This window comes from Homarus americanus, unplaced genomic scaffold (genome assembly GCF_018991925.1).
Source record: "Homarus americanus isolate GMGI-L3 unplaced genomic scaffold, GMGI_Hamer_2.0 scaffold57980, whole genome shotgun sequence".
Classification (NCBI taxonomy): Eukaryota; Metazoa; Arthropoda; class Malacostraca; order Decapoda; family Nephropidae; genus Homarus; species Homarus americanus.
Genome location: NW_024716703.1, coordinates 6,322,098 through 6,349,363, shown reverse-complemented (window position 1 = coordinate 6,349,363; position 27,266 = coordinate 6,322,098). Strand labels below are relative to the sequence as shown.

Sequence of the window (27,266 nt, the reverse complement as noted above, 5' to 3'; positions counted from 1 at the left end):
AGATGTTCTTATTACCACTATGCTATTGTACTATTCCAGCTTAGCAACTTTGTAGTAAGTGCTGGAACGCTGGAAAGTTTAAAAAAAGGCTGGATAGATTCATGGATGATAGAGAGTGGTAGTAACTCTCGACAGGAGCTGCCATGCACAGGCCAACCGGCCTATTGCAGACTCCTTATTTTCTAATGTTCTTATGTTAAATGTTATATAATACTTCTTTGAGATAAATGTATAGTAGACAGTATATTAGGTGCCTAAAAGAGAGCTCAGGTTCTCAACTGGCTCACCCATGTTATTAATGTTATTATTATCCACTGTGTATCTCGGTTTTTCTGGCTAAATAAACTGTTTCAATTCAATTCAATTCAATTCAACTATTACCCGGGTTTGTCTTGGCGAGGTGTGGTTTCTTTAACACGGTCATGTCGCCGGGTTAAGCTAATCGCGTGGCGGTGAGGACTCTGGGTCAATGAGACTGACCTCTCTTGGGTCAGGTCTGGACAGCTTATCCAGGTGTAACACTGTCATAACGCCGGGTTAACTCAGGTACCTAGTGGCCGTGACCTATCCAGGGTCAGGACTGCATCTCACTTTGGGTGTGTCAATCTACATGGGTTACCACGTGGGCATCTACTTACTGTTAGCTATAGTCTGATAAACAAAAATAAATAAGGTTGGTGGTGTCGTAAACTATAATAAATAAGGTTTGTGGTGTCGTAAACGATAATAAATAAGGTTTGTGGTGTCGTAAACTATAATAAATAAGATTTGTGGTGTCGTAAACTACAATAAATATGGTTTGTGGTGTCGTAAACTATAATACATATAGTTTGTGGTGTCATAAACTAAAATAAATAAGGTTTTTTATGTCGTAAATTATAATATATATGGCTTGTGTTGTCGTAAACTATAATAAATAAAGTTTGTGGTGTCGTAAACTAAAAAAAATAAAGCTTGTGGTGTAAATTATAATAAATAAGGTGTGTGCTGTCATAAACTATAGTAATTAAGGTTTATTGTGTTATAATTCAAGTAAAAATAAGGTTTTGCTTGTCGTAAATTGACATCAATATGACGTATCTATGTATATACAGTATATATATATATATATATATATATATATATATATATATATATATATATATATATATATATATATATATATATATATATATATATATATATATATATATATATATATATATATATATGTATATATATATATATATGTTATATATATATATATATATATATATATATATATATATATATATATATATATATATATATATATATATAACAAAGAAGTATGTCTGTGTGTTAGTTTGTGTGTTTGTGTGTGTGTGTGTGTCCGCACGAGAATCTCGGAAACTACTTTACCGATCTGTAGTGATGATTGATGGTGTTATATGTAGTGATGATGGATGGTGCTATATGCAGTGATGATGGATGATGTTATATGTAGTGATGATGGGTGGTGTTATATGTAGTGATGATGGGTGGTGTTATATGTAGTGGTGATGATGGATGATGTTATATATAGAATATGAAAAGTATCCCTCTGTTGTCATTGGCAACATGGATAAGAAATGTGAATACTGCGGTGCAAAGAAGTACAAAGGAGAATTTGTTGGACTGTGCTGCTCTAGTGGGAAAGTACGACTGCCAAATTTTGAAAAACTACCACAACCATTGAGGACTCTCATGCTGGGAACAACGCCAGAGTCAAAACACTTCTTGGAAAATATACGGAAGTACAATTCATGCTTCCAGAAGACATCCTTTCGAGCTAGCAGAGTAGTTCGTGAACACGGATACATGCCCACATTCAAAGTCCAGGGTCAAGTCTATCACAAAGCAGGATCCCTCTTACCACTGGAAGATGAGCTGGCAAAGTTCCTCCAAATCTACTTCATAGGAGATCATGAAAAGCAGACTACTATCAGGTGTGCCAACATTCAAGGTGTCAGACATGACATTCTCCTATCTATCCAAGAAATGCTGCATGAGCGCAACACGTATGTACAATCATTTAAAAATGCCCTGGAAAACATGCCTTCTGACGAGTACATAGTCAGGATCAAAGCAAACACGACCCCTAAGGGAGAACATGAAAGAAGATTCAATCCTCCTGTAGTTGATGAAGCAGCCATCCTGATTGTCGGTCAAGAGTTTGAGAAACGAGACATCATACTCAAAATGAGAGATGAGTCGCTCACAAGAAGAACACGATGCCACATGTACTGGAAGCTACAATACTGACAGAAAAAGCTAAAGGAGAGAACGTTTTTATACCAAGGATACCTCTCATCACCACTGACCTGCCATTTGAGTTCAAGCGACTTCAGTCCGGTTTAACGTGAGCTTTGCCATGACCATCTACAAAAGCCAGGGACAGTCCCTAAAGATGGTTGGCCTAAACCTGGTGTTTCCTTGCTTCTCTCATGGACAGTTCTATGCTGGATGCTCCAGAGTGGGAACTGGCAAAAATCTGTACATACTTGCTGCTAATGGCAAAACCAAAAATGTGGTCTACCTTAGTGCACTACAGTGAGACAATGTGGAGCCTCCCGGAAGGTGGCGTCCTACCGTGGCCTAGCGAAAGAGCCGCCCGGAGGGCGGCGATTCCTCTAGTCATATTATAAAAAAAACATAATTTATATCATAAACTCACAGCAAAGAAAGGGTTTCGCCTTAGCATAACGTGACAACAGTTGGTCAGTGAAGATAAGATTACTGTACTCATAATATCTCAACTATTATCATATGCAGTAGTAGCTACTAATTTACACCTGATAACAACCACACTCGCTTAAGTGTGGATTCGAACCCTGGACTTGTATTGTTAGTTCAGTTGCGATAACCACTTGACCAAGGTGCAAGTGAGTTGTTGATATTTAAGAGTGTGTATTTTGTTTTTACAGGTTGACGACTCCTGTGGTGCGGGCCAATGGGCGGGGCTGCTTCGACGCCTACCACGCCGCACTTACCGCTGCCGTCTACACTATTGTGAGTATACTGTAGCTACATCACGTCCATAACATTATATACACACCAACAGTACGCCCACGACTTTATATCAACACCGCCAGTACGCCCACAACTTTATATCCTTACCTACAGTACGCCCACGACTTTATATCCAACCTATAGAACTCCCACGCCCTTATATCCTCACATACAGTACGCCCACGAGCTTATATCCACACCTACAGTACGCCCACGAGCTTATATCCACACCTACAGTACGTCCATGACTTTATAGTCACACCGAAACTACGCCCTCATCTTCACACCCACACCTATACCACACCCTCATCTTCACACCCATACCTACAACACGCTCTCTTCTTCATACTAACACTTACACCCACACCCTCATCTTCACACAAACACTCACACCTATCCCCTCTTCTTCAAACCCACACCTAAATCACTTCCTCTTCTTCACTCACACCTACATCACGCCCTCATCTCCACCCCCACGCCCTCATCTTCACCCCCACATCCGCAGCACGCCCTCATCTTCACATTCATACCTACACCCTCCTCTTCACACCATCATCTTCATCATCTTCACACCCACATAAACTCCCTCATCTTCACACCCACACCTACACCTCACCCTCATCTTCACACCCACATCAACTCCCTCATCTTCACACCCACACCTACACCTCACCCTCATCTTCACACCTACATCTACAACACACCCTTATCTTCACACCCACACCTACAGTTACACCCTCATTTTCTCACCCACACCGACAGCTACACCCTCATCTTCTCACCCACACCAAAACCCACACCCTATCTTCACGCCCATATCTGCACCTACACCATCATCTTCACACCCAAACCTGCACGACGTCAAAATTTACGAGTAACGGTGGACAGATTGGTTATTAATATCAGATTTTTTTTCTATAATATTTACTAAAATTTTGAGAAGAGAATGTGTCCGATAAGCTCATCTAGTTATGAGTCAGCGGTGTCACGGTCACGATAATATGTGTGTGTGTGTGTGGCTGACTTCTGAATATTGAGGCAGACACATACGTTTCAAATCTTCGGGCTCTTAGTGATTCTCAGGAATATTAACTCACTTATCTGGAGGCCAGGAAATAGAGTTTTGGGCGTTAAATGTGTAAAATCGATCCGGAAAGGAAACACGGGGATCGTAAATGGTGTTGGAGATGAGAAAACGGCATATACTGAATGTTGTCCTGGGTTTACGTGTGTTATGGACCTCAACAGATGAACCGGTCTCTTGGTCTCTCTCTTGTTATACACACCCATAAAGAACGCTCGTGCAAATACAATACAGAAGCTTATCTTGCATACGATAGCGTGTATACAAACTATTTGTCGCTGCTGATGCCCTCATACAAGAGCGTGATGTCATGTGTGTTGGTGTATATTCACTTGCATATTCACACCAACGAGGATGTGCCATGTCTTTATGTACGAGGACACTCTAAAAGCTTTCATGCACAAGCAATACCATGCACGCAAAGGCAATCACACGAACCTACTGTAATGGCAGTCATGAGAGATAAGCCACCAAACAGTGTGTTTCAGATATTTGATTTTACTTTGAATACATTTTGATGGTGCCTTTGTCAATCGTCAGAACACCTAGTGTGTTGAAGTGATGATTTGACACAACTGCTGACAGCAAAGTTAAAAAAAAAAGTTAAAAGCGTTAAACAAACACTGCGAAATACAAATAGGAAAAACGCAGCTGAAGCAAATGCAGAAAAGGGTAACAATTTGGGGTAGTTCTATAACCGATAATACAGTCAGTAACAAAGTATGGAAATGTGATTTATATAACTAGATATACAATTTTTTTTTACAAATAGTGTACACCGGCGTACAACACGACATGTGGCAATTGAGAATGAAATATATACTGGGACTTGATTTTTCAAATTTTAATGTGCAACAGATATGACACAATATGTTGCAGAATTACGACATTCACACTATATATTGTATACATAACGCACTTTATATAGGAATCTTGCAAAAAATTCAAGAGCAAGTACTGTATAGTTACTTACACCTACCATGCGCATCTTGAATTTAATGACAGTGTTAATAACGTGTCATGCGTGTTAGGGATCACGTAGATAAACAATATTACAATCATAAACGTAAATGTCATCAATAGTTAACTATATTAAACTATATATTAAACCTAACTTAAATACCCTAACTAATCTAACCAAACATATCTAACTTAAACTAATCTGACCTAACCAAACCTATCTACCGTAATCTAACTTGACCTAATCAAACCTATGTAATTTAGCCTAATCTAACTGAACCGAGCCTAACCTATTTTGGGTCAACTTTATTAATATTAAGAAAGGTTAGATTGCTCTAAATGTGATTTAAATTGTCCCATATAACAATAATAATAACACCACTATTTAGGAACAGAAATTTGAACCTAAAATGTAAAGATAATTATTCTTGTTCTTAAATTATGTCTCCTGTTCACCTACGATTCTCCTAATTTGCATGATCCAAACAGCCCCACTGTTACGATGTTTTACTAACAAAATATTTGAAAACGTTAGTTTATGTATCTTGAAAATAATAATAATAATAATAATAATAATAATAATAATAATAATAATAATAATAATAATAATAATAATAATAATAATAATCCGGCGGCACTTAAAATTCAACCAGCTGTAAATGCCAGCCACACTGGCGTTGTAGGTCAGTATCCAAACTGTCCCTGAAGAACCGCCAGGCCTCCGGGACCCACTTTCAATTGTGATAATAATAACAACACCGATTAATAAATAATAATCTTCTAAATAGAGTATATTATACTTTAATGAACATATGACCAGAGACATGCCAACGACAATAAAATCGCCCCGTTAATTTAGTAATGTAAAAATTATAATTCTAGTTGTGGCAGTTGACTGCTAACTGTTTATAGAAACAGTTGAAACTGTAAACTGCTTATAAAGAGTTTCAGCTGAGGAAAAAATTAAAATTAGAGCGTTTTAGCACCTGGGAAGTGGACAGCCCACGTGTGGAGTGTTGAGGGTTTGAGGGTGTGGAGTGTTGAGGGTGGAAGTCTGGAGTGCTGAGGGTGAAGGTGTGAAATGTTGAGGGTGAAAGTGGGGAGTGTTGAGGGTGATGGTATGGAGTGTTGATAGTGAAGGTGTGGAGTGTTGAGGGTGAAAATGGGGAGTGTTGAGGGTGAAGGTATGAAGTGTTGATAGTGAAGGTGTGGAGTGTTGAGGGTGAGGTGTTGAGAGTGATGTTTTGGAGTGTTGAGGGTGAAAGTGCGGAGTGTTGAGAGTGAAGGTTTGGAATGTTGAGGATGAAAGTGTGGAGTATTGAGGGTGAAGGTGTGGAATGTTGAGGGAGAAAGTGTGGAGTGTTAAGGATGAAGGTATGGAGTATTGAGGGTGAAGGTGTGGGGTGTTGAGAGTGAGGGTGTGGAGTGTTGAGGGTGAGGGTGTGGAGTGTTGGGACTGAAGGTGTGGCAGAGACGGCTGCCGGGAGTCTCTCGTCACAAATCTGCACGTGGGCGGCAAAGATAAGATGGTCATTTATGCACTAGGATCTGGGCAATTCTGTCTGTGCGACTAAGCAACCCTTTCGAGGAGCCACTCTGCTCACCCCACACGGGGAGGAGGCTGGAAAAGGTGCCCTAAACATAGCCTTCCTAAAAAACCAACCTGACTGGGCAAGCGTACCCAGTAAGGTCATCTTTATGCGGTCGACAACACAAACATAATCACAGATCCCAAAATAAAAAGCTATAAATCCTCTTATGGTCTCTGCATAAATCGTGAGGACCCTTCTGGATACTGGCACAAATGAGCGTTCTGAAAGAAGAACCGCCCTTGTGACAAAGGGCATACGCCCCAACACTGGATGCAGAGAATATCACCAAGGAGGCCTTTTATGCCGACCTCGACAGAGTGCTAACCTCCATCTCAAGAGAAGATAAGGTTGTGCTCCTTGGTAACTTCAATGCCAAAGTTGGCAGAGATGCTGACATTTGGCAGGGAACCATAGGGAGAAATGGACTAGCCAAGTGTAATCCCAACGGCCTACTACTCCTTAGCAAGTGTACTGCACACAACCTCACTATCGCCAATACCTTATTCAGGCAGGTCGACAAGTTCAAGGATTCATGGCAATACCCACGATCCAAGCAATGGCATCATTGTCGGAGAAAGAGATCGTCGAGATGTCCTCATCACCCGAGTCATGCGTGGCTCAGACCACTGTTACACTGATCATCGGCTCGTCAGAGCCAAGTTATCACTTCATGTCGCCCCAAAACGGCGAAGGCAGCAAGCCTCCAGAAGAGGTTTTAACAATAAGTATCTGGAGGATCCAGTGGTAATACCTGCTTTCAGAGAGCAGCTCGAACATCGGCTGATAAACAATCCGACAACAAACAACCCAAATCCCCAATGCCGACTGGGATATTCTCGACACTGTCATGTCAAAAACCTGCAGAGAGACCCTGGGTCAGATCGAAAGAATACACCAGGACTGGTTTGATGAAAATGATCCGGCAATCAATGTACTCATTGATGATAAACCTGCTGCTTTAACTGACTGACAGAACAACCCTCAGTCTCGGACCAAAGCTGATACCTTCCTCAAGAGGAAAGAGTCGTCCCAGCACGAACTTCGCAATCTAAAGAACGATTGGTTTAAAAATAACGCATGTGAAACACAAAAATTGCAGATCAGCACAAGATGCGCAAATTTTCCAATTCAACTAAAACATTTTATGGGCCAATCACTCATGGCGCACCCCCCACTCATCTGATGGTAACTCCCTAAAAAAAGACGATGAAGGCATCCTTCAGCATGGAAAGAGCATTACCATTCACTGCTCAACCGAAACACAGATGTGGATGTGCTGACTACCCAGCAGGTCCCTCAGCATCCAGAGCTGACCCACGACAGCTATCCTCCATCCCTGGATGAGGTAGCTACTGCCATCAAACAGATGAAAAGCAACAAAGCCTCAGGGCCTGATGAAATCCTAGCCGAGGTGTATAAAACAGGTGGACCTCTGCTTACCAGCCGTCTCCACTCTCTCCTGAAGAATATATGGGAAAAGGAGGTAATTTCCCAAGCTCTTAAAGACGCCTTCATCATAAATATTTATAAGAACAGGGGAGACTGATCAGACTGTGGCAGCTACCACGGGATCTCATTGCTGTCCGTAGCTGGTAAAATTATCGCACGAATCCTGCTAAACAGACTTCTTCCTGATGCGGAAAACTTCTTTCCAGAATCTCAATGTGGCTTTAGACCATCGGGTGGCACCACTGACATGATCTTTGCTGCCCGCCAGATACAGGAAAAGTGCAGAGAACAGCATCGTGACCTGTATATGGCTTTCATCACCCTCAGGTGGACCCTCAGCCAATTTGGCTGCCGACAAAAATTCATCGCCATTGTGAGGCAACTCTACGATGGCATGAACGGCAGTGTCCTGCACAATGCAACCCAGTCTGAGGTCTTCCCCATCAAAACGGGGGTTAAACAAGTGTGTGTACCGACACCATCTCTCTTTTCCATTTTCTTAGCTGTCTTCCTTACTTGTGCAAGTGCCAATTTAGCTAGCAGGGTGGACATCGAGTATCGGACGAGGGTCTTTTCAACATAAGACGACTCCAAGCAGGAACAAAGGTGTCGGCAGCCTCAATTATTGAACTTCAGCACACAGATGACATCACCCTTGTCGCTCTCATTGAAGGCGACCTACAGGAGATCATGAACACCTATGCACATGCGTATGCACGCTTCGGCCTTGAGGTGAATGTACATCAGACTCATATTCTCTTTCAGCCTTCCCCTGGTTTAGACACACCTCCACCATCCATCTAGCTTAACGGTACTACCCTCTCTAATGTTACCCACCTTCGGTATCTGGGCTCCAACCTGTCCACCAACGCGGACGTCGATGATTATATTCAACATGTATATCGAGCAGTGGTCCTCCCTATACTGCAATCTGGCAGCGAGACATGCGTCACATACAGGAGACACCTCAAGGCACTTGAAAATTTTCTCCAACGTAGTTTATGTTCCATCCTCCGATCTCGCTGGGAGGACAAGACAACAGATGCCAGTATTCTTGCTGACACCAACTGTTGGAGCATCGAGGCTACCACTATCCATGAACAACTACGCTGGACTGGCCATGTTACCCATATGGACGTCAGTAGAGTGCCAAAGCAGCTACTTCACAGTCGCCTAACGTATAGTAAACGTAACGCTGGCGGGCAACTGAAAAGGTATAAGGATAGTCTTAAGACAAACCTGAAAAAGTGTCAAATCGACCCCCCTTACCTGGGAGACGCTTTCTCCACACAAGAAGGTATAAATTTTTTCGAGTTAGCCCGATTGAAAAACTAGGCAGACCAGCCCCAACGCCGGAAAGACGCTGCCGACGCCCCTCACGCACTACATGTAGCCCCTAATGTGCAACATCTGTGAACGACCCTGCTCGTTCCGTATCGGCCTCATTAGTCACCTCAGAACTCACCAACATAGAAAACATTCTTAATAACTCATACCATTGTATCATAGCTGGAGTGTTTGGAGTGAAGGTCTGGAGTGTTGAGGATGAGGGTTTCGGGTTTGAGGGGAAGTTGTGGAGTGTTGAGGGTGAAGGTGTAGAGAGACGAGAGGGATGTTGTGGAGTGTTGAGGGTGGAAGTGTGGAGTGCTGGGGGTGAAGGTGTGGAGTGTTAAGGGTGAAATATGGAGTGTTGAGAGTGAAGGTGTGGTGTTGAGGGTGAAGGTGTGGAGTGTTGAGAATAATGGTTTGGAGTGTTGAGGGTGAAAGTGTGGAGTATTGAGAGTGAAAGTGTGTAATGTTGAGGCTGAATTTGTTATGTGCTGTGGGTGAAGGTGTAGAGTGATTATTGTGAAGGTGTGGAGTGTTGCAGATGAAGGTGTGGAGTGTTGCGGTTGAAGGAGTTAAGTGTTTAGAGTGGGGGGTGTGGTGTGGTGAGGGCGAAAGTGCTTGTGAAGGTGTGGAGTATTGAGGATAAAGGTGAGAAGTGTTGAGGGTTAAGGTGTTGAGGTGTTGAGGATAAAGGTGAAGAGTGTTGAGGGTGAAGATATGGAGTGTTGACGGTGAATGTGTGGAGTGTTGAGGGTGAAGGTGTGGAGTGTTGAGGGTGAAGGTGAGTAGTGTTGAGGGCGAAGGTGCGGAGTGTTGAGGGTGAAGGTGTGGAGTGTTGAGGGTGAAGGTGTGGGGTGTTGAGGTTGAAGGTGTGCAGTGGTGTTGTAGGTGTAGAGTGTTGAGGGTGAACGTGCGGAGTGTTGAGGGTGACCGTGTGGAGTGTTCACGGTGAAGGTGTACAATGTTGAGTATGAAGGTGTGGAGTGTTGAGGGTGAAGGTGTGGAGTGTTGAGGGTAAACGTGTGGGGTGTTAAGAGTGAATGTGTGCTGTCGTGAAGTTGTAGATGTGCAGTGTTGAGGGTGAAAGTGTGGAGTGTTGAGTTAAACTTTTATAGTGTTGAGGTTGTAGGTGTAGAGTGTTGAGGGTGAACGTGCGGAGTGTTGAGTATGAAGGTGTGGAGTGTTGAGGGTGAAGGTGTGGAGTGTTGAGGGTGAAAGTTTGGGGTGTTGAGGGTAAAGGTGTGGAGTGGTGAAAATGAAGGTGTGGAGTGTTGAGGGTGATGGTGTGGAGTGTTGAGGGTGAACGTTTGGGGTGTTGAGGGTAAAGGTGTGGATTGTTGATGGCAATCGTGTGAGTGGTGAAGGTGAAGGTGTGGAGTGTTGAGGGTTATGGTGTAGAATGTTGAGTATGAAGGTGTGGAGTGTTGAGGGTGAAGGTGTGGAGTGTTGAGGGTAAACGTGTGGGGTGTTGAGGCTGCAGGTGTGGAGTAGTGAGGCTGTCGTGCGGAGTGTTGAGTTTAACTCTTATAGTGTTGAGGTTGTAGGTGTAGAGTGTTGAGGGTGAACGTGCGGAGTGTTGAGGGTGAACGTGTGGAGTGTTGAGGGTGAAGGTGTGTTGTGTTGAGGGTGATGGTGTGGAGTGTTGAGGGTGAACTTTTGGGGTGTTGAGGGTAAAGGTGTGGAGTGGTGAAAGTGAAGGTGTGGAGTGTTGAGGGTGAAGGTGTGGAGTGTTGTGGGTGAAGGTGTGGAGTGTTGAGGGTGAAGGTGTGCAGTGGTGGGGTTGTCGGTTTAGATTGTTGAGGGTGAACGTGTGGGGTGTTGTGGGTGAAGGTGTGGAGTGTTGTGGGAGAACGTGTGGGGTGTTGGGGGTAATGGTGTTGAGTACTGAGTTTGAATGTGTGGGGTGTTGAGGGTGAAGATGTGGAGTGGTGAGGTTGTAGGTGTAGAGTGCTGAGGGTGAACGTGCGTTGTGTTGAGGGTAAAGGTGTGGAGTCTTGAGGGTATACGTGTGGAGTGTTGAGGGTAAAGGTGTGGATTGTTGAGGGTGATGGTGCGGAGTGTTGAGGGTGAACGTGTGTTGTATTGAGGGTAAAGGTGTGGAGTGTTGAGGGTGAACATGTGGAGTGTTGAAGGTAAAGGTGTGGAGTGGTGAAGGTGAAGGTGTGGAGTGTTGAGGGTGATGGTGTGGAGTGTTGAGGGTGAACGTTTGGGGTGTTGAGGGTATAGGTGTGGATTGTTGAGGGTAATCGTGCGAGTGGTGAAGGTGAAGATGTGGGGTGGTGAGGTTGTAGGTGTAGAGTGTTGAGGGTGAACGTGTAGAATGTTAAGTGTGAAGGTGTGAAGTATTGAGGGTAAGCGTGTGGAGTGTTGAGGGTGAAGGTGTGGTAGTGTTGAGGGTGAAGGTGTGGAGTTTTGAGTGTGAAGGTGTGGAGTGGTGAGGCTGTAGGTGTAGAGTGTTGAGGGTGAACGTGTAGAATGTTGAGGGTAAAGGTGTGGAGTGTTGAGGGTGAACGTGTGGGGTGTTGAGGGTGAAGGTGTGGAGTGTTGAGGGTAAGCGTGTCTAGTGGTGAGAGTGAAGGTGTGGTTTGTTGAGGGTGAACGTGTGGAATGTTGAGGGTGAAGGTGTGGAGTGTTGAAGGTGAACGTGTGGGGTGTTAAGGGTGAAGGTGTGGAGTGTTGGGGTTGTCGTTGTAGAGTGTTGAGGGTGAACGTGTGGGGTGTTGAGAGTGAAGGTGTGGAGTGGTGGGGTTGTCGGTGTAGAGCAGGGGTCTCCAAACTACGGCCCGCGACGCCAGTTCATCAGGCCCGCCGACGGTACTTGAATTTGCTTGATAAAACGTATGGAATACGAGACGTTGTGATACAATTTAAATTTAAATATTATGCGGCCCGCGCTCGTCATTCTTTCAGTTATCCGGCCCACTGTGAAAAAAGTTTGGTGACCCCTGGTGTAGAGTGTTGAGTGGTGAGCGTGTGGGGTGGGTGTTGAGGGTGAAGGTGTGGAGTGGTGAGGTTGTAGGTGTAGAGTGCTGAGGGTGAACGTGTGTGGTGATGAGGGTGAAGGTGTGGGGTGTTGAGGGTGGACGTTTGGGGTGTTGAGGGTATAGGTGTGGATTGTTGAGGGTAATCGTGTGAGTGGTGAAGGTGGAGATGTGGGGTGGTGAGGTTGTAGGTGTAGAGTGTTGAGGGTGAACGTGTAGAATGTTGAGTGTGAAGGTGTGAAGTATTGAGGGTAAGCGTGTGGAGTGTTGAGGGTGAAGGTGTGGTAGTGTTGAGGGTGAAGGTGTGGAGTTTTGAGTGTGAAGGTGTGGAGTGGTGAGGCTGTAGGTGTAGAGTGTTGAGGGTGAACGTGTAGAATGTTGAGGGTAAAGGTGTGGAGTGTTGAGGGTGAACGTGTGGGGTGTTGAGGGTGAAGGTGTGGAGTGTTGAGGGTAAGCGTGTCTAGTGGTGAGGGTGAAGGTGTGGTTTGTTGAGGGTGAACGTGTGGACTGTTGAGGGTGAAGGTGTGGAGTGTTGAAGGTGAACGTGTGGGGTGTTAAGGGTGAAGGTGTGGAGTGTTGGGGTTGTCGTTGTAGAGTGTTGAGGGTGAACGTGTGGGGTGTTGAGAGTGAAGGTGTGGAGTGGTGGGGTTGTCGGTGTAGAGCAGGGGTCACCAAACTACGGCCCGCGACGCCAGTTCATCAGGCCCGCCGACGGTACTTGAATTTGCTTGATAAAACGTATGGAACACGAGACGTTGTGATACAATTTAAATTTAAATATTATGCGGCCCGCGCTCGTCATTCTTTCAGTTATCCGGCCCACTGTGAAAAAAGTTTGGTGACCCCTGGTGTAGAGTGTTGAGTGGTGAGCATGTGGGGTGGGTGTTGAGGGTGAAGGTGTGGAGTGGTGAGGTTGTAGGTGTAGAGTGCTGAGGGTGAACGTGTGTGGTGATGAGGGTGAAGGTGTGGGGTGTTGAGGGTGGAGGAGTTGAGTGGTGCTTTACACACATATTCGCACTACCGAGTAAATAAAAGAAAACACACACACACACACACACACACACACACACACACACACACACATACACACACACACACACACACGCTTGAAGAGAGAAGATCTTTTATTTCTATATGTCTGAGGGTATGTAGGTTAGAATAATTTTGTCTTGTAAAAATTTTTTTGAATATTTATTTTAGTAATATCAAAATTAAAGACAATTCCATCTTAAGATAAAAATCTCAACATACTTATGACTTAAAATGAAAACATGCACATTTTTATGACACAAGATATGAAAATATGCACAATTTGTGCCGTATTTTAAAAAGCTCTAACATTTAAATCGTAATATCAAATACTACGAGATTTTATTTCCGTAATCTCGATTTTTTTTGTTAAAACAGCAAATGACGTCAGCACTTCAATAACCCAATAACATAATATATCGGGTTCAATATTAAAAAAACAAAAGTTTATAATTATCATGTTATATATCACATCACAGGGAACACATCTACGCTTCCCACATATTAAAGGACGATGTTTATTCAAATTTTATCATAATTTCTGAAATACATACTCAAAATATCTACACATGAAGATAGAATTTATATGGATGGAGGTTCTGTCAATGTGTGTGAAGAGGATGTAGGCCGCTGAGTGACTGGTTTGTGATGAGTGAGAGGTGGGTGGTGAGTGTGAAGTGAGTGGTGAGTAACTGGTGAGTGACTGGTGAGTGGTCTGTGGTAAATGGTGAGTGACAAGTGAATGTTAATTGAGTAGTAAGTGGCGAGATGAGAGGTGAGTGGTGAGTGAGAGATGAGTGGTGAATGTGACGTGAGTGGTGAATCACTAGTGAGTGTTGAATGAGTAGTGAGTGACGAGTGACTGGTGAGTGGTGAGTGGGGGTGAATGGTGATTATAGGTAAATGATGTGTACGGTGACTGGTGAGTAACTAATGACTAGTGGGTGTTGAATGAGTGGTGAGTAACTATCAACTAGTGAGAGGTGAGTGACTGGTGAGTGATGTGTAGTGAGTCACTAATGATCAGTGAGTATTATGTAAATGGTGAGTGATGAGCAACTGATGGGTAATGAGCAGCTGGTGAGTGATGAGCAACTGGTGAGTGATGAGCAACTTGTGAGTGATGAGTGACTAGTGAGTGATAAATTGACTGATGCCTAGTGAGCACTTGGTGAATGGCTGGTGAGTGGTGAGTGACTGTTGACTAGTGAGTGATTAGTAAGTAACTAGTGATTACTGAATGGTGTGTGGTGATTGGTGAGTAACTAGTGGTGAGTGACTGGTGAATGGCAAATGGTAAGTGAGTGGTGACTGGGTGAATGGGGATTGTGAGTGAATAGTGATTAATGAGTAACTGGTGAGTCGTGATTGGTATGTCACTAGTGAGGGACTAGTGAGTGGTGTTTGTTGAATGACCGGTGAGCGATGACTGTTGAGTGTACCTTCAATGAGTGACTGTTGACTGTTGAGTGTACCTTCAGACACAGACTGTGGAGCATACATTCAATGATTGAATGTTGATTGTACCATCAGTGACTGATTGTTACGTTTCCTTTAGTGAGTGACTGTTGAGTGTACCTTGAGTGATTGACTGTTAAGTGTACCTTCAATCAAGGACAGTTGTAGTTCAATGATTGACTGTTGAGTGTACCCTCAATGAATGACTGTTGAGTGTACCTTGAATGAGTGACTATTGAGTGTACTTTTACTGTCTAACTGTTCAGTACACCTTTACTCACTTACTGTTGAGTGTACCTTCAATGACTAACTGTTGAAACTACCTTCAATCACTGACTGTTGAGTGTACCTTCAATGATTGACTGTTGCGTGTACCTTCAGTGCTCGTCAATGTTGGTGGTGTTGGTGTACCTGTGGAGGATCATCGTCAACGCCAGGGATCCCCAACACCTGCAGGATGTTTATTACGGTGAGTCACTAATGAATTTGTCCACTTACCTGAGGGAGTGTTCATCACTCCTTGTGTTTATTGTACCGAGGTGAAAGTGCATGTTGTTATTATTATTATTATTATTATTATTATTATTATTATTATTATTATTATTATTATTATTATTATTATTATATTTTTATTATTATTATTATTTTTATTATTATTATTATTGTATTTAATATTATTATTATTAGTGTATTTATTATTATTATTATTATTATTATTATTATTATTATTATTATTATTATTATTATTATTATTATTATTATTATTATTTTTGTTATTATTATTGTTATTATTATTGTTATTGTTATTGTTATTGTTATTATTATTGTTATTATTATTATTATTATTATTATTATTGTTGTTGTTGTTGTTGTTGTTGTTGTTGGTGATGGTGTTGGTGTTGGTGTTGGTGCTGGTGTTGTTGTTGTTGTTGTTGTTGTTGTTGTTGTTGTTGTTATTATTATTATTATTATTATTATTATTATTATTATTATTTTCCTACTATTATTATTATTATTATTATTATTATTATTATTATTATTATTATTATTATTTTCCTACTATTATTATTATTATTATTATTATTATTATTATTATTATTATTATTATTATTATTGTTGTTATTATTATTATTATTATCCTATTATTATTATTATTATTATTATTATTATTATTATTATTATTATTATTATCCTATTATTATTATTATTATTATTATTATTATTATATTATTATTATTATTATTATTATTATTATTATTATTATTATTATTATTATTATTATTATTTATTATTATTATTATTATTGTTATTGTTATTATTATTATTATTATCCTATTATTATTATTATTATTATTATTATTATTATTATTATTATTATTATTATTATTATTATTATTATCCTATTATTATTATTATTATTATTATTATTATCCTATTATTATTATTATTATTATTATTTTTATTATTATTATTATTATTATTATTATTATTATTATTATTATTCAAATTGATTGAACAGAAGAGGTAACTTGGGAAGCTTAGCCCTCTCCTCCGACTCTCGAGCGAAAATTACTGTAGACCACAATGGATCGAGTCGTTGTTCATTCCTTAATTGCGAGTGGGTGAACGATGATAGAGGCATCACTGGTGCTGTTTCTGGACAAAGCGTCTGCGACCACATTCGCTCGTCCCGGTAAATAAGGGTTCAAACTCTTGAATGGTCAGATACCAGCGTGCTAGTCTACCTGAAAGATTTTTACCGTGAAACAGTTCTGTCACTGTCACGTGATCTGTATAGATGGTTATTTTATAACCAAAAATTATGTCTTTAAACTTCTTCATTGCCCAAACAACAGCTAACGTTTCTAGATACGTTACTGAATAACGTGTTTCGGCATCATTAAGTTTAAGACTTGCAAAAGCAATCACTCCATATTTTCCTCGTGCGTCCAGCTGCATAAGTACAGCACCGATTCCCTGTATTGAGGCGTCGGTACACAGAGTAAATTTTTGAGAGTAGTCAGGAAATGCTAAAACAGGGGCATTGGTAAGTACTGCCTTCAATGCACTAAAACTATCTTCTTGCTCAGCATTTCATACAAAAGTTGCATCCTTCCTAAGTATCTTAGTCAAGGGTGAAGCTAATGTCACATAACCTTTAATAAAAGAACGATAATACCCAGATAAACCGAGAAAACTACGTACTTTATCAACAGTTGTTGGACGTGGGAACTGGGCAACAGCCTTAACCTTGTCATCAACTGTATGAATGCCGTCACCGTCAACTAAATGACCAAGGAATTGGATTCTGGATTTTTAAAATTCACTTTTAGAAAGTTTGACTTTGAGTCCTGCTGTAGTAAGTTTTTGGAAAGCTTCACGGAGTTTAGCAATATGTGTATCTACACCCTTACTGACTGCGATGAGTTCATCTAAGTTGGCACATACTGTGGTCCCTATCAACCCTGCAAACACGGTATTGATCATCCTTTGAAAAGTCAGTGGGGTATTTCTGAGACAGAAAGGCACCAGCAGAAATTCAAAATGACCCAATGGCGTACTAAAAGCAGTAATCTCTCGAGATTTTTCATCCAGAGGTATTTGCCAATAACCGCTAAGCAAATCAAGGTTGCCAAATACAGCATTATCCTTGCATAAGTATTGTAAAATATCACTCAAGACAGGCATTGGGTACCTAGCTGGGCTAGTATTTTCATTGACGCGCTTAAAATCAATTACTGGGTGCCACTCCAGCCTTCTTCAGGACTAAAAATAGTGGACTAGTGAAAGGGGATTTTGAATGTGTGATAACCTCTTGATCCAACATATCCTGAACCATGTCCTGGACTACAGCGCGCTGGCTATGTGGTAGTCGGTAAGCTGGTATGCAAATTGGGTTTGTGCCTTGTTTTAGGGATATGTAATGTGAGGTTAAATTTGTGTGACCTAGCTGTCCCCCAGGTAAAGCTACAATGTTTCGGTAGTCGGCAAGGAACTCCAGGAGCCTAGTCTTGCCTTGAGGGTGATCAATTACTTTAGCATTTGGTGTTATTTGATCTATCCTCTCCTGTCTGGTTTGTTTAATTGAAGGTGAACCACTACCAATTGGAAATTGCATAGGCTGTTGGGCAACATTTTTATGATAAACTAGAAAATCACACAAATAACATCCTTCTTTCAATATTCGTAACGCACCTGTTCTGTTGAGAACTAGAACGTCTGTTAAACCACCAGGACGAATCGTGCTCAATGTAGATTCGCACGATAAGCCTTTCACCTTGCATGTTTCCGTAAGACAGACTACATCCGTCCCCGTGGACACTTTAGGTAAAACATCAGTGGCTTTGGTGATGTCCTCTTTCTGAAAATGGAGAGTACCCGTTAAAACTGCAGGTACGATCGTCCAACTATTACTGCTATAATCATGCTGGGGAAGTGAGTATGTGAGGTCTTGGACTCGCTTTGACTCAGAATCCATCGTCCTCGTAGTAGGAGCTTGGACAACAAATTCACCCTTGAGGAGAGCAATGACACAGACGTGTGCATGGCGCTGTAGGAAATACCATTAACAGTGATAGTATGTTTGCTTGGCTGAACATCTATCAAATTAGTTTTAAGAGTTGGAAGACCTATTAAACCGTCAGCTGGTAAATTAAGATCTAGGACTATAAAAAAAATCTGCAGAAAAGGATATACCACGTCTAGAAAAACGTAGTGGTAGTGTTACCATTCCTGTTATGTCCAGCTGAGTATCGGAAACTCCTGAGAGATCGGTGTCAGTAGGTCGAATCAAAAATTCTCTGTGAGGGGATCTAAGTTGTAACTCTTCTTGATAGGTTGCCAAAGAAAGTACGTTTGCACAAGCACCCGTATCAATGTCTAACGCTAACTTGACTGACCCAACCCTCGCCAGAATTGATAACACTTCCGCTTTGGTTAGCGTCGCTATTAACGAGGCTGCAACAGAAGCGTTGTCGCGTGTTGGTAGTGGTATAGCTACCCTATGTCGGTCTGGGACTGACGTTGGTCTTCCCCCGACTTCTTGTGAAAGCGACGACTCGACTTACCGTGGTGGGATACCTGGGGTAACTCCATCCCTATTTGTCTACATCGCCAGAATGCTACACAATCCTCCGTAGTATGGGTGGGAAATCATGGTATAAACACCACACGTCAGCTGTCTGGTCTGAAGCAGACCTGGTTTGAGCAGCTGTTGCAAAAGTCTTAGGTGGGCCTAGTCGCTGTGGTGGTTGAGGGGTTGGTTTGTTTTTCGGCTTAGCACCACTTCGTTGAAGTTGGTAACAAAAATCAAGAGTATGACCATTTTTCTTGCAATGTGTGCATACTAAATGTTACTTCTTTGTTGCTGAGTTCTTAGGAACTCGTTGCTGAATTGACGCTACAGGTGTTACTGTCCTTGCTAGGGGAGTACGTGATGATTTAATAGCGATCTTGGCTGCATAATCCAAAATGTCCTCATCGGGCTTATAATCAGGTGTCTTTGTATGAATATATGCCGGGTCACGGATTGTTAGGATGAAACCAAGGAACTCCATTAATTGTGCAAAATTGTCCCGAGACATATTATTGTATTTGTCCACCCAGGGTGAACCACCAAAATTGGTTAAGATATCTTGACAGACCTCGCCAGCAAGGGAAACACTTCTCATCGTGTCTTCTGCGCAAATCGTCCGTGGCAGATGATCAATCCACCTAAGCATCCAGTTCAGTTGTCCCTTCTGTGCGCCTAATTCAAATAGACCAATTAAAGGCTTCTTCAACTTCGCATAAGTACGATGTGCAAGACCACTAGCGTGCAAATGCTGGCAAGCGTAACTTCTTTCTTTGGTGTGACCGCGTACAAACGCTTTGCGTTCATCATCACCTGTTATATGAATGTTTTTCATTTCATTTACACATGACTTTAAAAATGTGGTTACACGATAGTCGTCCTCCGCAATAAACTCGCGAATGCGATCACTGCGCGGCAATACTTGAACAATGTTAGGTTGGTTAGAAAGATAACATGCTGATATTAGATGTAGCCATGGCTAGTGAGTTGCTAGCCAACTTAGATCTAACTGAAAGATGCTTGGATGCAAGAGGAAAATTAATCTCTGACACACTGTGAGATTCTGTAGACTGAGAGGTATCCTGCCCGTAATCAGGTGTTGTATTGTACATATTACCTGACCTTAGGGTTCCACGACATAAATCGTCATGCGATTGATCACTTAAGTGTTCACTACTCTCAACAGAAATATCTCGCAGTAACGGAGCTTGCGTTTCTTGCGAATCAATTAATTCTATATGTTCAGTATTCACACTAGTACCAGTAACTAGTACAGTGTCAGACTTGAGAGCGTCGTCATGATTATCTGAAATGTAGTCATAAATCTCCTTCAAATCGGTAATATCTGAACTCATTTAAAAAAAAATCATCCATCAGTGTTAAATAGACATGAAAAGTCAGTCTACACAAAAACCTTGCCTAGCCATTTACAGTTTTTTTCTTAAATATCGTAATACTTGGCAAAAAAAATTTACTGGTTCCATAGAACTTCAGTGTATTTTTTTTATCAAATAATAATAAGTAAGAAACTTATAAAATAAAAATTATCCTACACAATGTATCTTAACATGTGATGCTGTGTTGTAGCATATGTTAATGTGTGGTTAATATATAGTGTGTCCTTGTCCTACCTATTACTGTTGGCTTGATTGAAGAATTCTGGGAATTTCTTGAAAATCTGGCCCTTAATCCCGTAGACTTCAGCGGCTTGGATGACAGTCAGCTGGTCGAGATTCACGGTCAGGGTTGGTGGTGTATAGTTTAAAGATGACGTCCTTGAAGAATTCGTGATGGCGTCTGGTGTTGACGAGAGTAACCACGGTCAACCACTAGAGGGGTGATGGATGGCAAACTCGATGAACTCGGAGTTAACTGGTGTCTTCAGGCGATCCTGTGAGGTCACATAGGTTAATGCATCTTGGAGCTGATAGACCTATTGGAGTTAATTGAGTGTGACAGGTCAAGTAGTTGGCCTGTACCAGATGTAACTGGATCCACAAAGAATTTACAACACTCTGTTTTTACAAACCACAGAAACACTTAGTTAAACAACTTAGGATGTCTAACAGGCATTTCTCAACTGTGTCTTGGGCTCAGGGTTGTACTGTAGCTGTATGGGTTGGTTGTTCTTTGAGAAGGGAAGAAAAGTGTACAGACAGCGTCTCCACAAAACTTGAGAGTTGGGGCCAGTGGGGTGTCTGAGACGTTGGAGTCAGTGGGGTGTCTGAGACGTTGGAGTCTTTGTAATGATGGGTTCCTACACAGCAGGCGAAAACGAATGTACTGGGTCACGTCCAATTGAGATGGGGACTCTAGTCATCGGCCTGTCGTCACGGGGTGTTGACACAGTACAGTGAATTATGTTAACTTACTTAAATGTTGTTGAGAAAAACAAAATTTGTATGTCGATCTGGGATGACATTTAAATATATCATTTAACATATAACATTGCTCATTAGAATATATACGGTATATAGTCTGTTGTCTTGGAGAATGACACTTAGAAAATTTCACTGTTACTTGGGTTACAGTGACGTCGGTTCCTTGCACAGTTAGTTACACTGCTTCACTGGTTCAGCTAATGGTTCTATCTCTTCGCTGCCACCTTTATATATAAGCTTTGGGTAGAGTTCCCTTAACTTGGCTTATATATAAATAAGTTGAGGGGTTAAGTTACAAACTCAAAATGTTCTTTTCTCCATTTATTGGTAAAACTATATTGGTCACAGTCTATTAAGAGATGCACCGTAATTAACACTGTAAGCTGTGAGTGTTAGTTAAGGACGGGGGCTCAGCGCTTGACTGAGTTAGGTCACCCGTCCGATTCTCGTGAGCTTCAAGTGAGGACTGGTCCTTGTGAGGACTGGTGCCTATGAGGGGACCTCTGAAGGAGAGGTTGGTTTAACCCTACATTCTCAAGGTCGGCTTACTGATAGAGGAATTTCCCCTCACATGAACAGCACATGGCATCTCACAGCTTATGGAAAATTATAGTGGGGTGATTGGATTACATAAACTAAATGTATTAACCCAAATTTATATAATTGTTGGTGCCATGAGACACGGGCTAATACAGTATTGCTAATATTATGATTATTAATTATTCTTATCTTATTATTATTATTATTATTATTATTATTATTATTATTATTATTATTATTATTATTATTATTATTATTATTATTATTATTATTATTATTATTATTATTATTGTTATTGTTATTGATATTGTTATTGTTATTGTCATTGTTATTGTTATTGTTATTATTGTTATTGATGTTGTTGTTGTTGTTGTTGTTGTTGTCGTCGTCGACATTATCATTATTGCAATTATTATTATTATTATTATTATTATTATTATTATTATTATTATTGTTATTATTATTATTATTATTATTATTATTATTATTATTATTATTATTATTATTATTATTATTATTATTATTATTATTATTATTATTATTATTTGTATTATTATTATTATTATTATTATTATTATTATTGTTATTATTATTATTATTATTATTATTATTATTATTATTATTATTATTATTATTATTATCTTATCGTTATTATTATCATTCTTATAATCTTATCATTATTATTATTATTATTATTATTATTATTAGTAGTAGTAGTAGTAGTAGTAGTAGGAGTAGTAGTAGTAGTAGTATGCAATAGGCCTATCAGTGCTCCAACAAGAAATAAAGTTTGAAACAACTGGGGTCAAACAAGTGGCATATGCTGATGACCTCACAGGTGCAGGAAAAGTGGAGGACATCAAAAAGTGGTGGGACCTGGTAACATCGCGAGGTCCACAAATAGGGTACCACCCAAACGCCAGCAAATCCTTCCTCATCGTGAAGCCAGATCATTATGATCGGGCTTTGGAGGTTTTCTGCGAAAGTGAGGTCAAAATAACTAAGGACGGCCAAAGTCATCTAGGCGCAGTAATTGGCACTACGGACTTCAAGACCCAGTACGTAGCGGGAAAGGTGAAGGAGTGGGTTAGCGAAATCCAAGCTCTATCGGAGATTGCTAACACAGAGCCACATGCGGCCTTTGCAGCATTCACCCATGGAGTCAAGCATCGTTGGAACTACCTGATGCGTACCATCCCTGAGATCGGACCCCTCCTCCACCCTTTGGAAGAAGCAATCAGTGTCAAGTTCATTCCCAAACTAGTGAAACATCCTGACTCAACCCGAGCAGAAAGAACACTTCTTGCACTTCCACCAAGACTGGGAGGGATGGGACTAACTAATCCAGAGGAGATTGCTGACTCTGAACATCAAAATTCACTTAAGCTCACGGCAGCCCTCACTGACCACATAATAGCCCAGAATGCAACAGGGGAAGTGGACACCAGCGAAGTTAATAAGATCCGTAGGTCCATTACAACAGATCGGCAGCACTGCCAAAATGACATGTTGCAGCAACTATTGCTGCAGGTTCCAGAAAATTTGACAAAAAAAGTAGCTATAGCGCAGGAGGTGGGCGCCTCGAACTGGTTAACTACGTTACCGATAAGGGCAAATGGTTTCAGCCTTAACAAACAAGAATTTACAGATGCCATTGCTCTAAGGTACGGTTGGCCAGTAGATGGTTTGCCCTCCCAATGCGTGTGTGGCTCTCCCTATGATGGTGATCACGCCATGGTCTGCAAGAAGGGGGGCTTCATATGCATGAGGCATGACGAGGTAAGGGATCTCACAGCAAATATGTTGAAGGAAATCTGCCGGGACGTCATGGTAGAACCGACCCTCCTCCCACTGGATGGCGAGATCTTCCAACATAGGACTTCAAACACTTCTAACGAAGCCCGTGTGGACGTCAGTGCTCGAGGATTCTGGACGCGGGGACAGCGAGCTTTCTTCGACATCAGGATTTTTGATCCCATGGCCGTTTGTCACCGTAACCTAGCTCTCGATGCTGCGCATAGGAGGAACGAGAACGACAAGAGAAGGGCATATGGGGAGAGAATACAAAATGTTGATCAAGGCAGCTTCACTCCTCTAGTGTTCACAACCTCTGGTGGGATGGGCCCAAGTGTAAGATGTTTCTACGCCAGACTCGCGGAGCTGATCTCCGAACAGAAGCAGCAGCCCAGAAGTTATGTTACAGCCTGGATGAGATGTCGACTGTCCTTCTCTCTCCTTGGGTCGGCTTTGCTCTGCCTCAGGGGAACGAGAGCTTCTGCCCTTACTCCGACAACTGCTGCAGATATTGACTATGAGGCTACAGTCACTGAATGCCGCATAGATCTGCGGCTCAACTAATTTAACACAGATAGGATAGTTTCTTATGTATTAGAATATTTAATATTAAGGTAAATAAATGGCGGCGAAGGTGTGGCTATTGGGGGAGGCTGGAGGCCACGATAAAAAAGTAGTAGTAGTAGTATTAGTAGTAGTAGTGGTAGTAGTAGTAGTTGTTGCAGTAGTAAGAAACTTACTCAGAAACTTGTGAGGTGGTCGCCAACTAACCTGTTTGAACCACCCAAGTGTGCGGCCACCAAAGAAATGATTCGGGAGATGATTCGCCTCATAACTGAGTACACTCAAGACTGCTTCCTTGCCCCTTTAGCTCTTCAAATACTGGCAATAATACCACATCTATTCTGTCAGAGGACACTCACAAAGACTAGGCACAAAGAAAATGCGGCAGCAATGAAGAGAAGATTGACAATGTGGCAGAATGGGACCCTTGATGATCTCCTATGTGAAGCAAGAACACTGCAGGAGAGACTAAAATTTATAGGAGACGGAAAGCAAAACACCGATGACGTTGCAAAAAAGTTTGGAAACAAAATGCGTGTGGGAAAAGTGTCTTTGGCGGTAAGATCTCTCGCAGAGGAGTCCTCCGGTGGGTTTCTGCCAATAAACAGAGAGACATTAAAACAACTGAAAGAAAAACATCCCCCTGCAAGTGAAGACGAAGGCATAAGGTTCCAGGGTGACTATATCCCACCAAACGCTGTCTTGTTTGAGAAAATAACAGGAGGGATGATGTGGAAAAAGGCACTTGAAGACTCGAGGAGGTGCCGGCCCTTCAGGTCTGGATGCAAACGGTGGGAGAGTCACCCTCAGCACTAACAAGTTTGACCCCGGTGCAAGTGATCTCTGCACTGCCATTGCCGTCCTTGCAAAAAAGCTGGCATCCTCATGCTGCCAACACCTCCATGCTCTGACGGCCTGCCGCCTCATTCCCCTGGAAAAGAATCCAGGATGTAGGCCTATAGGGGTGGGGGAAGTGCTGAGGCGGATCATCGGAAAATGCATAATGGAGGTGGTAAAGGATGATGTCAGGGCAGCAGCAGGGAACCTGCAAGTTTGTGCTGGCCACCAAGCTGGAGGGGAAGCTGCCATTCAAGCCATGAGAACGATATTTGAGCAGCGTGATTGTGAGGCCATTCTCCTGGTGGACGCTTCAAATGCATTCAACATACTTAACTGCAAGGCCGCACTGCACAGCATCAAGATCAAGTGTCCAAGCCTTGCAATGTATGTTGAAAACTCCTATAGGAATCCATCAGACCTCTATATAGTAAACAACAAGGCTCTAAGAGGCGATACCATCATACAGTCAACCGAGGGAACAATGCAAGGGAACCCTGTTGCATTGGCAATGTAAACAATAAGCCTATCCGTGCTCCAACACACAATAAAATTTGAAACAACTGAGGTCAAGCAAGTGGCGTACGATGATGACCTTACAGGAGCAGGAAAAGTGGAGGACATCAAAAAGTGGTGGTACCTGGTAACATCTCGAGGCCCACAAACAGGGCCAGCAAGTCCTTCCTCATTGTGAAGCCAGAACATTATGAACGGGCAATGGAGGTGTTCGGTGGAAGTGAGGTCAAAATAACAAAGGAAGGCCAAGGACACCTAGGCACAGTAATCGGCACGACGGACTTCAAGACCGAATACGTAACGGGAAAGGTGAATGAGTGGGTTAGGGAAATCCAAGCTCTGTCTGAGATTGCTAACACAGAGCCACATGCGGCTTTTGCGTCATTCGCCCATGGAGTCAAGCATCGCTGGAACTACCTGATGCGCACTATCCCTGATATCGGACCCCTCCTCCACCCTCTGGAAGAAGCTATCAGCGTCAATTTCATTCCCAAATTAGTGAAACAACCTCACTTAACCCCAGCAGAAAGATCACTCCTAGCACTACCACCGAGATTGGGAGGCATGGGATTAACCAATCCAGAGGAGATTGCTGCTACCGAATATCAAAACTCGGTTCAGCTCACGGCAGCCCTCAAGGACCACGTAATAGCTCAGAACGTAACAGGGGAGGTGGATACCAGTGAAGTAAACAAGATTCGAAGGTCCATTGCGACAGAACGACAGCACAGTCAAAGTGATAAATTGCACCATCTGTTGCAGCAAGTACTAGAGAATTTGAAGAAAAAAAGTAGCTGTAGCTCAGGAGGTGGGCGCCTCGAACTGGTTAACTACGTTACAAATGAGGGCAAATGGTTTCAGTCTCAATAAACAAGAATTTACAGATGCCAATGCTCTGAGGTAAGGTAGGCCAGTAGAAGGTTTGCCCTCCCAATGCATGTGTGGCTCTTCCTATGACGTCGATCACGCCATGGTGTGCAAGAAAGGGGGTTTCATATGCATGAGGCATGACGAAGTAAGGGATCTCACAGCAAATATGTTGAAGGAAATCTGCCGTGATGTCAGAGTAGAACCGACCCTCCTTCCATTGGACGGTTAGATTTTCCAACATAGAACTTCAAACACATCCAATGAAGCCCGTGTTGACGTCAGTGCTCGAGGATTCTGGACGCTGGGACAGCGAGCCTTCTTCGACATGAGGATTTTTTATCCAATGGCCGCATGTCACCGTAACTTAGTTATTGATGCTGCACACAGGAGGAACAAGTACGACAAGATAAGGGCATACGGGGAGAGAATTCAGAACGTTGATCAAGGCAGCTTCACTCCTCTAGTGTTCACAACCTCTGGTGGGATGGGACCAAGTGCAAGATGCTTCTACACCAGACTCGCAGAGGTGATATCCGAACAGAAGCAGCAACCAAGAAGTTATGTTACAGCCCGGATGAGATGTCGACTGTCCTTTTCTCTCCTTCGGTCGGCTTTGCTCTGCCTCAGGGGAACGAGAGCATCGGCCCCTAAGCTGAAAACATTTGCAGATATTGACTATGAGGCTACAGTCACTGATTGCCGCATAGATCTGCGGCTCATCTAACTCGACACAGCTAAGATAGCTACTTATGTATTAGGATATTTAATATTAAGGTAATAAAATGGTGGCGAAGGTATGGC

At 42.1% G+C, this 27,266-nt stretch overlaps 1 protein-coding gene across 1 annotated transcript in view; it reads left to right on the top strand.

Annotated features, from left to right (window-relative positions):
* The first annotated feature begins 610 nt into the window (after window positions 1–610).
* Window positions 611–27,266, top strand: part of LOC121858196 — a 57,113-nt gene continuing 30,457 nt past the window's right edge. The window contains exons 1-3 of the mRNA XM_042354407.1: window positions 611–639; window positions 2,925–3,009; window positions 15,273–15,360. Coding sequence (XP_042210341.1) covers window positions 611–639; window positions 2,925–3,009; window positions 15,273–15,360 — 202 coding nt within the window. The remainder of the gene's footprint in view (window positions 640–2,924; window positions 3,010–15,272; window positions 15,361–27,266) is intronic.